General features: G+C 44.5%; 1 protein-coding gene across 11 annotated transcripts in view; it reads right to left on the bottom strand.

Annotated features, from left to right (window-relative positions):
* The window catches only part of LOC136433595 (homeobox protein Meis1-like), an 80,100-nt gene that overhangs the window by 29,599 nt on the left and 37,020 nt on the right, over positions 1-13,481 (bottom strand). For all 11 annotated transcript variants that reach the window (XM_066425951.1, XM_066425958.1, XM_066425949.1 and 8 more), the window contains 2 exons: positions 12,369-12,536; positions 8,706-8,826 (listed from right to left, as the gene is read on the bottom strand). In XM_066425951.1, coding sequence (XP_066282048.1) covers positions 8,706-8,826; positions 12,369-12,536 — 289 coding nt within the window. The remainder of the gene's footprint in view (positions 1-8,705; positions 8,827-12,368; positions 12,537-13,481) is intronic.

Below are 13,481 nucleotides of genomic sequence, written 5' to 3'. Positions count from 1 at the left end.
AAACAACCCTGAAGATATGTGAAGCCCTCATGTGAAATAGCTGGGCCCAGCTTGAACTACACTCCTACAGCGCAAACTCCAGTCACATGTGGGGTAAATGATGATTGGACTGTACAGTTCTTCGGTCATTTTTCTCCACCGTTTGGGTTGTGTTGCTGGCTACAGCCTTGAACTTCATCCTAGTTGGTTCCTATAACATGTACACACATGCATTCATACTCTCCCTTTCTCTCACATACACACGCACACATACACAGTCCACACATGTAGAAGTGGCAGCCCTCTATCTAAAGTCTGAGGCTCACAACCTGGTCCTATCACTGTGAGCAGAATTAGGACCAGATTCCAGGGAATCTTCTCATGATTGCAGCACAAAAAATAAATGTAAGGCCTGGGCTGGTGAACTCTGGTTGAACCCAGCTGGGGCTATTCCTGATGACCCCACCAAAAATAGTGCAAACCAAGATGAGTCCAAACCAGCTTGGTGTGAGAAGACTAAAACGTGTGTGTGGAATTCCGTGAATGTTTCAGCCCAAAACAGCACTGCCTGCACACTTTCCATGGGGCACTTTTAGTCAATACAAAACAAAAAAAAAATCTGGCGTTCAGTCTTACTATCTTGATAAAAAATATATACCGCTTTGGTGCTGGATAGTTTTCATCAAAGTCCCTCGTCCTGGGACTACCCTGTGCTCATGTCCAAACTGCTGAATTTTCTGTCAATAGAAACATTCTTCAAACCCATTTTCTCCTCCTTCCAGATAAATAATATACATTAATAGAACGCTGCCTATCCCTATAATGCTTTCCATATTTCATTGCCTTTCTAATTCCCTCTCCATATGTGTCTCCTTTAGAGCCAGGCTGAAAGCCCCAAATCCTCCGAAGAATCCCTGTAACCTTTCCGAACCTATTAGAACATAATATAAGTACCTCTGTGCCGTTCCCTTTCTCCTCTATGAAACACCTCCTGAAGACAAATAGCGCAGTTGGCTAAATGTGGGCCTGTTTTATGGCAGATTAGAGTGGGCATTTTCGGGCAAATTTTGCCATTTGGCAAATGTGTTCCAGCAGTCGTGTCATTGACAGAAATGCTTGGCAATTTAGCATGACTTCTTCATAGCGACCCCAGAAAGCTGGCTTCACATAAACGAAAAATGTATCAAGAAATAGACTTTACGGTAAACTAAATTTACATCAAACTATTCTTCATGCATTTACAGTGCCGTAGGAAACTTTCAAAGGGGACGGGGCTAATGACGAAACGGTGTGGCCCCGGGCAGCCAGGACTCAACCCATTACCGTGAAGTACATGTCAAAATAACAAGACCCTTGCTTTTACACAGCACATAACATACACTCTAACACCCATGAAAACAGCTTAAATCCATGCCATCGACACTAGCCAGCAACATAAGCCAGTTAAGTTTTAGCAATAATTCTAACTTCCAACCATCCTGCAAATGCCCACATAAGCTGAATTATGCACCATGTTCTTCAAGTGGTGTCTTCTGTCTTGTTGTGCTGCAATAAAAATTGATTTCTTCTATTCCCGTGCACCGCCATCTCCTGCTGACTATCTTTTAAATGCAGAGGTGCATCAATGCCGCTTTTTCCACAGTCATATGCAGAGAACAAATTTCTTGAATCATTAATTTTTACAGTTTTGGCTCAATCTAATGGAGGGAAATGCCACCCTGTGTTGGCCACGCCATCCATTATTGTCACTGAGGCCCAACTCTCCCACTCAAGATTTATGACTTCAAAATCACCTCAAATTTCAGACACATTTTGCGGTAAATATTTAATTCAAACAGTTTCGATATAAAGTGTCCATTGATAATTTATGGCCTGCCAAGATGACAAGGAAAAGGAAGAAATATTTCCATCTTTATTTGTCAGTTCTGATAATGCGGCGAGTCTGTCTGCCACAGGATATAAAGTGGGCTGCGATGGCTGTCTTCCGACTCCCGCCGTCAGATGGAATCTTGCGTTCGCCACGATATTTATTGCCCGCAATGTCCTTGCCCACTAAATATATTCAAGGGAGTATGCGCGACACAGGACAGCTTGTTCCTTCCCGCAATAATTGCAAAAGTTAATAAAGTGAAGTTTATGGGGTGGCCGCTGCCATGATGGAGGTGAATGAGCTACGCTATAAAAATGTAATATTTAGATCCCTGCCCGTACGAGCTAATGCAGCCGTCCGCCAAGCTGCCACCCCATGTGTCTTAATACAAAGCCAATCCCTGAAACTGTCCGGCAGGAGCCGCAATGAAATGTTGCCCGGGATTAGTTTGCTCTTTCATTAACTAAGTTCATGAAAAAGAGTTAGGTGTTATTTTGTGCCTGATTATTCCTGGGATATTCGGGATATTATGCCCCTTTATTTCCCCAGTTTTCTATTAAGGATTAGCAGGGGAGTCATAAATCTTGCCTAGGCTGTCACGGCCGGCTAATAAAAATAATTGAAGGATATAGCTAAGTGTTTCCTATTATTACCTTATAGTTATTTTTTGTCATTCTGGCTGGAGATATTTCTTGGTGCAGTATTGCCAGATGATTAATGTTTGCACTGGGAGCTCTAAACCCATCATAGCCAGAATTAATGTCACAAATGAACCAAGATGAAATCTGTACTCAGAATTATCGCTCGAAAATATTAGTTCCCACACAATGGCGGGAATGAGGGAGAATTTTAATTGAATTCTCCGTGTTTTGCCAAAGTCACATTCCGGGCCCTGCATCCTAGGGATTTCAGGAATTATGTTTTGTATGTGAATATCGGTGTAACCCGCTCCCGAAGTAGAAAGCAACGACTATGTGCGCCGAATCCAAGATTCGCGATAAGAAGTGACGAATTTCCCTTGTGATGTAGATAGATGTGAATGGTGGTGGAGTGCAGTGTAAGGCCCATCTACCACCACAGAACAACCTATCCAACAAATGCCCTGCAACAAGACCAAACCAAAATGATTCCCCATAAAGACCGACTAGAGAATTTCCCATTATTACTTTCCTCCTGATAAGGGAAACCCTCCAAATAAAAGATAATGAACCGCTAAAATTGCCGCCAGGAAGCAAGGCCCCAAAATAAATTAGAACAGGTAACAAGGGGGAAGTACCGCAAACACAGGCAAACCACAGATAGGGAGAGATAAATAGAATTTCAAAGAAAGAAGAGGCAACGTAACCCTAACTGCTTTACTGTTATAAGCAGCAAAGTGGAGGAGCTAAGCCAGTCCACTGCACACAGGATTTTAGTCATTAGGACTGGTTTGACCAAAACGGTGGTAGAAAAAAAATGATCACTCTTTTTTCAGAAAACATTTGGTGAGCAATACTGATAACATAGCATTTTTGGTCAGCAGCAAACAATTGGTAGCTTCACTCTTTAACATTTCTTCATAGCAAACTGGTGTAATAGATCTTTGCTCAAAATACAAGAAGTTCTTGGTACCAGCATTGAAGGTTTTGATTGTTACTTTTGTAAATGCTGCATAAGTGAATATAAAACTATTTGTTATAAATGCCAGGAAAATCAAATAAGTAACTACAGTATATAATGATTTTAAAAAATCATCTCAAATTGAAAAGAAAAAAATATTTTCTGAGCTTTGGCAAGATAAGATATATTTCATTTGCACAAATCCAGAGTAACTCAAATCCAATGAACAACAGACAAACAAAAACTGACAAAAAGGAAAGTGACAGTTTTACACACTCTGCAGTAGACTGTATAAAACTATGGTGCCCACAGACACATGGAGTGTGTTGTTATGGAAATGACAAGTGCTCTGCCTGTGTTTTGTGGCAGATTCTTGTCTTGCTGAGGAGACAGACAGTTCTGTTGACTTCTCTGGAGGACCATAAACTGGCAAGTCCATAAACTCCACAGGGAGTCAGTACTCTTGTCACCCAGTCAGAGTTTACTTGGGTTGAAATAATCCGATTGTGTCAAGGTGTGAAAACTTGTGTAATATGTTCACTTTTTCCCCCAATTCACATGGGTGCGATGACCAGCTAACAGGATTAGTAGCCCCTTCCTAATGGCTGCTTTGGTGTCTAACACCCTTGCCCTGCCCTCTTCGCCTGTGCACCCCATTGTACAACACCCTGTAGAACAAGTCAGGCAAAACGAAACATGCCATTCAGTGAGCTGGGGGCAGAGTGAGCTTCACCTGGGCCAGAGAGGGTGAAATCATACTCCATTTCATGTTTGAATGAACACTCCAGCAGAACCCAATGTTTATTGTGTGGGCAACGCTACTGGTCTGAAGTGGCTGGGAACTTCCGTATGCCGCGACCTGAGACCTCTCGTGCCTCGGACATAAGACGGAGCCGAAATCCCGTCCTCCAGTGGGCTGAGAAGTTGAAGAACCTCATTACTTTGTGTAATCCCTTTTCCCCGAATCAGGCTGGACAGGTTTACCATCAGAATGATTTCCCCTTGTGCAACTGATATGGGGTCAAAAACAAACATTATTATTTCCTGCCAGGCAATCGAGAGGAAAAGACACGGCTCTTATCCCCACTTCTGGCCCAAAAGCGGATTTTGCCTTGCCCCAAGTGCCTGCCATGTTGCCCTACATTTTACCAGAGCAGAGGACCTGCTGTTTGTTTCCAAAGGGCCTAGGTCCTGAGCTCGCCAGATAAGGCACTTGGAACATGTGCTAATATTGCAAGGGGCGGAGCTTCAACAAGAAGAAAAATTACCTTCTTGACATTGATTAATCTGCTCTGAAGTACACAAAACATCAGCCCCACTGAGCAAATGAATTATTCACCACTCTCCAGCCTCATGCTTGGAAGTGTTCTGGCAGTGCCCAAAGGTGGGGTCGTGCCTCCCAGGGCAAAGGGAAGTCAAGGTGCTTTCTTTGTGGAGTAGATTAACTCAACAAGATCACAACAACATCAAGCCTGGCTACAAATTGAGGGCATTTTTTTTTTTGCTCTTGCCCAGCGCCACCTCTAGGCCCAGCTGGGAAGGACAAAATGTTAAACACTGTCACTTAGGTGTAACAGAACCCACCCTTATCTGCAGTTTCTATCTCTGGAAACTTTCAAGGCATCTTGAGTAATTTTTCTTGCCCTGGTGGAAAAGGGCAAACTGGGAGAAGGGTGCAGGGCCAGCGTGGCTCACAGCAATGATTAATGATTATCTGCTCTTAATCAGGCTGGGAAGGATAAGATTGGGGGATTTCTCCTCAATGCAGGGAATCTTTTCTGTTTCATTTTTGCGAAAGATAAGTGCCTAGAGTGCCAACAGCTGCAAATGAGAGTTCCTTTTTTGAGCTGTTGTGGGAATTCTGCAAAACCTCTTCAAAATGAAGGCAGAAAGATGAATTGGAAAGGAGGATGAATGGGATGTTATTCTGCTAAACAATAGCATGGCCTACCATGTGGGATGGATGCATTAGCTACTGCAAAAGATCTAATTTATGACGGGGACAGGCTTTTTAGAAATAGCATCTTGGCCTGAAGGTTGAAATTAACTGAAAAGCAAATACACTAATGTATAAACTAGAAGGCTGGGGGAGCTGGGAGGAGGGAGGGGGCAAAGTGTCTCACAGGGGAGTTAGAAAATGGCCCCATACATCAAAATCTGTTCTGTCAGCAGACTCAACCCTGCCTGCCATTACCAAAATCTCCAAAAACCACGGGTGCCAGATAAGAATGCATGAAATGAAACAATACAAGAAAGCAACGCTTGCCCATGCTTTTAACTCAAAAGGCAAAAACATGGAAAACATTCAGAAAACAAGAAAACTTTTTTGGGACAAAAGTCGATCATTTGGGGAAAGACTGCTGTGTGCTTACCACCTCAAATGGTCCTGGAAGCATAAAGCTGGCTTAGAGGAAAGTGAAGATAGGATTAAAGCTTGACACAGGATGTTGTACAGGGAGAACACTCATCTCTATCTCTTGCCAGGCCCTTAACTATCCCCTGGAGGAGGAGATTTCAGGCAGTTCAAAAGTTCACCCCTCCCCTAGCACTTTTACTGCCGGCTGGTCAGCCTTAAAGATTGATACTACAATTTGTTCTAATGGCTGGCACTGAGGGCAGAGCAAATACAGAGGGTTTATCTCAGTGGCTACTGCCTGTCCTGACGGCCAGGCCTGAAGATGGCCGCCCTAAATAGACAAATTTATGGCCCCCTCATATTTTAAAGCTCCTGTCATTTCTGTCTAGTGGAATCCTGGGGAAGATATATTAGTGGAAGTCAAATTGGGACAGCCCTGTGATGTGACAGTGTTAACTGCTGTCGTGAGACCTTGCTGTCTAGCTGCCACATCAAGTGATGGCTAGACAGGCCAACCGACTACTTGTGTTGCTGTGTCCCCATTATCCCCACGCCCGGTTCTGTTCGACACGTTCCCCAACATGGCGGACGGGGCGGTTTCCTTCACCCATTCTCCCCCATTCGCATCATTAAAATGCAGTGCAGCTTCTCCCTGGGACCACAAAACCAATTTTACACACAAACCCCTGGTATAATGACCCCTACGCAAACCAGCTTAGGATGATAAATGACCGGCCATTTGGACAAGCCTTTGGCTGTGCCCCCTGACGCTAGCGAATTTCTCCCCTCCTTCTTTCTTCTCCCTGCAAAGGAGCAACCTTTGCTCAGACAGTTAGAAAACACGACCCGGCTTACTGAGTCACAACAGAGCTGTTGGCCAACAGAGCGGCTCACATTTTTCACAGATACGATTGTTTCGTTGGTAAATGATTAATAAATACAGTTTGCTTGAGAAATGACTGTACGGATAGTTTGATTGTCGACCTTCCAGGCTATGGATATTTAATATCCTTCCACATAACCCACGAAAAATGAGGTGCCAAATGTGTGGACACAGCTCCAATTTTACTTTGCGAAACCGATTTGCATAATTGGACGAAATTTTAAAGATTAATCGGGGCTGTGATGGCAGAGGTCAGTGCAACGTAATACTGAAAAGCACAGTTTTTCATTATGTAGGCTGCTTGACGAATGTGTTCGGTTGTGAATCTCGACAACGGGCTTCGAACCGCCAGCCGCCATATTCCCAGCATGACGATAAACGGCGCAACTGTGTCGTGGAATTTGTTTCCGACCTCCTACATCAAACATGGTCTGTCTGATAAGTAATATTGTAGGAATACAGCTATTTGTTTGGGCTTACTTCTAACTAACTCGTCTCCAGGGGATTTCAAATTAGTACTGTAACAGCTTTTGATAAAATTAATGTTTAGAGTCTGGGATAGTAACCAAATATGCTAGCTTGTTAGGCTCCACGGCCTGAAAAATACAAGGTTCCACAGCCAACTTTCCAGGATCAGGTTTACACAAATAAATTTCAATTTGATTTAGACTAAGCTGTGATCTAATAGCGGAGGTTACAGCTTCATACTACCCTAAGTTATCACCCCACAGACTGCAAACGTTCACACATCTTTTACAGGAAAACCTGCACAACAGCTCACTCCATATTTTACACAGCAGTAAAATTAGATAAATGTCTCTCCCTGACAGTATTATATATCAGGGTTATGGGGCTGTACTGCCACATTAGCTACACATTCCACTGAGTTCTGTTGGAGGGAATAAGGTGTGAAATAGTGTAAAAACCTGCAGAGAGCTACAAATGTAACGGCCATGAAAAACCATGTTTATTGGCCTTGTTCTTGGCAAGTTTACAGGAGAACATTTCAACAGATCAACTGGGTTATAGATAAGAGTAATATTAAAAATATATTGCTATGATACATTTTCTTCAACTGTACATTAAATACTTGGAATTATAAGAACTTTTATCTTACACTAACTAAACACTACGAACAGCAAAGAGTTGGAAGCATAGCCTACAAGTGAATAAATATTAAAACATTTTCAAACCAGTTGTGCTTTAATAAGAAAGGCCTGCTTGAATTTATGTCGTGCAGCATCATACGAAGGTGGAAATTTGGGGTGCATTTTGCTATGGGTGGTAGTTATTTACATTCACAGTGCAGTGTTCAAAATCAACGGAAACAAAAAGTGATACACTTTTCTTTTCAATTTCCAGTAAATGCTTGGTAATCACACTTTTAGTAACAAATGTCAAACCACGGTTTGAAGCATGTTCAGCCCTGTTAAGTTTGGACACTGCCCTGTGGTTAGAGTACACTGAAGTGTATGTGCAAACTTCTCTCTGTTTCCAAAGGTGGCACGGAGCTCAAAAGGAGCACATGTTCTGTCGTCGAACCCTTCTTGCGGTGACCCTCTTCACATTGAACAGCCTTGCGTCACCGACACGGAGATGTCGATTTTTCAACGAGCACGCCCGAAAAAATTTCACCTTTTGAACTCTTGTGTTTTCATGCCATGATTAGCAGACTTTTTGGACAAGTACTGCCACCCACAGGACCTAACTTTAGCACTTTCAAACAGGTCATATAATTTTGCTGATTACTTTCACTCGATTGATCAACTCAACTTTTTTTTTGATCGTGCATCACCTAGTCGGCTCAATAAATACAGCAACGGTCGTACTTACCTACACTTTGTAGACACAATCTTAACTGATGCAGGCCACAAGGACTATTTTGGAAAGGGTAAAACTTTCAAGTAGATTCCTATCAGCTAGAAGAGGGAAAAGTCCTACTCTGAGCAAACGAAGAGACGGTAAGGTGTGGTCTGTGCCGCTCCTATTTGCGTGCAGCGCAGCCTAGAATCGGGTACCTGTTTCACTGTTGTTGTCGCCACTCTGTGACGGCTGTGTTCCCAGTGGCCCCGGCGTTCCGCCCGAGTTTGTGGACTGTGTGTCGTCGGCCCCACCGTACGAACCCGGCTGTTGGTGCGACTGGAAAACACAGAAAACAAACCTGAAGTCAAACCGAGCGGTCACAGAATGGGGCTAGTTTTGTCCACATGGTATGTCATGGTGAGAATGATAGCACAGTACATGTATGAATGGGTCTACATATAGACAACATGTGAGCTAGTACTACTAGCGGCAGCTATTGACGAACTGTACTGTTTCATCTCACTTAGGATCTGCCTGCAGCACTAGATGCCAGGGACTCAAGGAGAAATACTCAAAACAGCAAGGGTCAGACAGCCTCGGAAAGCCTTTTCAGTTCAGGAGCGGGCTTTTCAACAGTCCATACAAACAACCGATGTTCCTAACAGCACATGTCAACATTTCTACAACTGGCACAGAGAGGCGTTGGCAGCCCGTTACATGTAACACACTGCCTGGCTTAAGCAAGGCAGAACCAGGGTACAGTACATCATAGCTCATTCACTTGGACCTTACAACAGCAAAAGAAGATTACCAAGATGAAATTAGGAAATAAACGGTGAAACCCTATAGGGCTAAGGAAAATTAAATCAGGTAAAATATGAATAATCAAATTACCCAAAACAAGGGGAACACAGACAAAATAAAGGCAGCTACCATTTTCCAGTAATCAGGGCAGAAGGTATCGATGTTTCCAAATCGGTCCAGGGCAGAGAAAATTGTTCTCCAAGGAAGGATGATGAGTGAGAAAGGCGTCAGCTCCCGTGCGTACACTAGCAGGAGTGACTAGAGAGGCTGACGCGGTTTGCCTTTTATGTGTGAAGTGTGTAGAGGGTGGGCACCCCTGACGTTTCTGTCAGGTGCACATCAACGGGCCGTCACCGCCACATCAAGCACCTTTACACACACAATTTTGTCAGCCCTTCGCACTGGCAAAACAATCCACCACAAATGATTGAACAAGGGAGGTCCCTGGCCAAATTTACCCAGGGTAAGTACATGTGATGGAAGATAAATACACACTCATTCACACACAAAAAGTCAGATGGCATGGGCCAATCTAGGTGACATTTTGCCTAACCTGGGCAGTCACGGCTTGCACACCAAACTGGACATGCCTCTCCCAAACTAGCCTGAACTCAAAATCTCAGAAACAGATTGCGAAAGATCAGGAGCAGAGGGCTCAGGACCTCGCAAAAGTAATTATTTTCTCAACAGCAGACTTTTCCAAGCGGCAGGTAATTCAATTGATGCAAGTTAAGCCAATTTGGCAAGCATTTTGTTATTGACTTGGAGTTGCAAGAATCAATACAGCCTTAATTTCTGGGTATATTTCTGGGAGGCACAGACCCCTTTACCAAATGGGAGACGATCATTCATGTGAATTAAAGTTAGACCCTGCCTAAGGTCTCAACGGTTAATCACCATTCGTCTGAGAAGGTACTCTGTGGTATGGACACACCTCGCACCCCAAACAAAGGACCTTGCCAGGGCCATTATGTGCGATAATGATATTGCAATTACTGCTGGAAAGAATACACTCTCAATAGCAGGACTCAAATAGAAAATTGGACTGCCGGCTTTTTTTCCTTCTCGCTTTGGAAAATGGGAAAAGAACAGATATGAAAATGGCCCTGCACTGCCGTGGCCTACCATCAAACTGGGATAATGGGAAAGGCCAGAATATAATGGGGACCTTTCCGTGCCATTTAGTGCCTAGGTGCCCCACTCGTGATTTCCCCACTTTGAAATGAACTAGCCAATTCTGGCTGGACGCTTCATGCCCCCATTTCCCACAGATTAAGGGAGGACCAGTCCACAAGCAGGGTTCGGATGGATTCTGACTGGCTTGCAAAACAACATATCACACTCTCTCAAGTAGCTGCAAGGTTTTGTCCATATCAGCCAGAGGGGCATCAATGGAAAGACTAAAACCATGTGCTCCTGTACCTTTGGCTAGCCTAAGCTTCAAAATGTCACATGGAAACTCAACCCAAACTGACTAACTACAAAATTGGCTGAGCCGGGGAAAGGAGTCACTCAGAAAAACTCTGATGTTTACTGATGGCAGTAGATTAATGAAGGGTCATGATGTAATGTGGAATTATGTACAAAAGGACTCAGGTCACCTATTCAAACTGCCTAACGACCTAGCGCGCCCTGTACCAGTCATTGTCAGACAGACTGACAGGTAAATTTGGTTATTAAACTTGTGAGGTGGAATAAAGGCAGTGTGTGCTTAGAAATAAATTTTCCTTGACAGCCTCAGAGGCAACACCTGTGGGGGAGGGCAGGGCTACAGACCTGGGCGGCCGGTGGGCCACTGGCCTCCCGACCACAGCCTGCCTGTTTACCGGGTGTTCCCTGGGTGTCAGGGAGCGGGCAGAGGCTACATGACAGTTCACAAGCAGACACTACTTGCCATCTGCCCGGCTGGAAACAGACTGGTAACAGCCCTCCAGACTTGATTAATCCCAAGCCCCAATGCCCCAGCCAACTTTAAATGATCCGGCTTGGGGGCCCTGCACAAACTAACTAGCAACACAACACAAGCGTTGCCTGCATTTCCACTTCATTTCCCTGCTGGAGGGGTAGGCTCTTTTTTTACTTTCAGCCCCTGCACACTCATTGTGTAGGGTCTTTTCAATTGCTTCTGGCCCCTCGCACACAACAACAGACGTCTGTTTGCATGCACTTTGTATATCTCAAGGTTCATCTGACTATGGGTCGGAATCCCATGTTGGGGCAAGGGGACCAATGTGACATCCGCACGGCAACAAGAAGAACCTAGTAAGTACAGACCTGTTGGCACATTTATTCCGGGAGACAAGTTCAACTGCACTATTATTTTGTGGTGGTGGAGATAGGGCTCCAGAGGGCACCCCGTAGCTTTGGACGCCCCACACAAAAAGTCTCCACAAGTGACAATGTGTTGTTTTTACCAGAGGGGACAAAACTGGATTTTTCATTAAGGCATCGTTTGGTTCTGACTAGTCAAGCAGAAGGTCCTGTGTTCCAGGCCTTTCATGTATAAGACAAAGACCCGACAAATCTAGGCCTAATAGACTGGGACTAGCCTGTAAAAGAGACAGGCCATTAAATTGAAAAGCAGCCGTACTACAAAAGGAGTCCAACTACTGTGTGCAACTCATTTCTAGCGCTGAATGAAGCAGCGTCCACACAAAGCCACTCACAGATAGCTGAGAGGACAGTCGCCACAGAACAATGGCCACAGCAATTAACCATGATTTTCAAATAAAATGGCAATTTGGCGTGAAAGCCACACCGGAATAGGGCAACAGGAAAGCTGCACCTCTCCCGCTCCCAGTCTGTTACGAAGGCCCCGCCATCGAAGTGTAAGCTAAGCCCTGACAATGTGTTCGGGAAGTGTTGGAACATACTTGGAACACTACCCAAAACAAGCTGCCATATGACCCTGTGTATTGTGTACCTTTCTAATACTCTCTTTATGCAAGATCCAACAAGCAACAGAAATATTACACAACCATCGTGGACAGTTAAATAAAACCAATGAAGTTCTAGGGCATGAACACAGATAGTCAGACAGTGAGCTTTCAAGATAAAAATCAGTGCAAACTTACCTGGTCGTGTGTAACACTTGACTCTTGTTGACCGTCACTCGACGTAGACCCGCTTTTGGTCGGCCCTGCCGGAGCACCATCCCTTTCATCTATCACGAGGTCTATGGGCATTTTCCCTTTTAGGCAACTAATGTAGCGGTGGCAGAAATTGTCACAGAGTTCGTGAACCTGAAACAAAGAGAGCAGAAGACGAACGGTTTACTCCAGCGGCTGACAACATGCCCGCCTACGGGGCTGGGGATGGACACCTCCCAACCACCCAGGCCCACCCTCACAAAACAAAAACGGCACCTCACAACTAGGGGCAATTTACGTGCCTTCAAGTAGAGACAACATGGCGGTTTAGGGGCCAAGGTACACAACCATTTATTTGAAGCCGTACGTTATAGTTTTGTGTGCTTCCCGTTACACAGCAATCAAATAAAATCCCAGGTCATATATATACATCCATCCATTTGACATCCCCTCCTTAGCCCACGCTGAAACGGCGAAGCGAGAGGTCGATTCATGTCCATAACTCTAAAGCCATAGTGGCTCCTGCCGTATCATGATTGATTCCTGTTGTGGAACCAGCCTATCCACTGATCAAGCCCACTACATAAAGTCAGCACAATAAATAATTTGGCATAATGCACATAAAGTTGGGATGGCCACAGTCCTTGAGCCAAAACGGCCCCAAACACAAGCAGACATGCAAATGTCCCCCAGCATAATAAAAACTGCTGGGTCCATAAATCTGGTCCTAGTCCCTACTGGGGGAATTATCCCTGCCCCTAAACAAATAGGGCAAGCAGGGGAAAAAGGACTGCCTACTTCCAACCCACTGAGTGCCCTTTTAAGGCTAATGTGCCATCTAAACAGATTAAGTATTTGGCCCAACAACACAAGCTATTTCACAAACAACTCTACCCACACACCCCTGTGGCCGGAGTGTACCTACGTAAACGACCCTCTGTCAGTTTTTCTCTGATATCCTCTAATGACCACTATACATCTTCCCAAATATAAATTTGTGTCTGGGGGATGCCCTGCCTAACCATGAGGTCCCGTTCACCAAAATCCCCCCACCGAGGCTAGTAAGACGCCTATCAACACAAATCTCCATCAGCCAAG

This window comes from Branchiostoma lanceolatum, chromosome 4, assembly GCF_035083965.1.
Source record: "Branchiostoma lanceolatum isolate klBraLanc5 chromosome 4, klBraLanc5.hap2, whole genome shotgun sequence".
In the NCBI taxonomy this organism is placed as follows: domain Eukaryota; kingdom Metazoa; phylum Chordata; class Leptocardii; order Amphioxiformes; family Branchiostomatidae; genus Branchiostoma; species Branchiostoma lanceolatum.
This window is presented reverse-complemented; position numbering and strand designations above follow the sequence as displayed.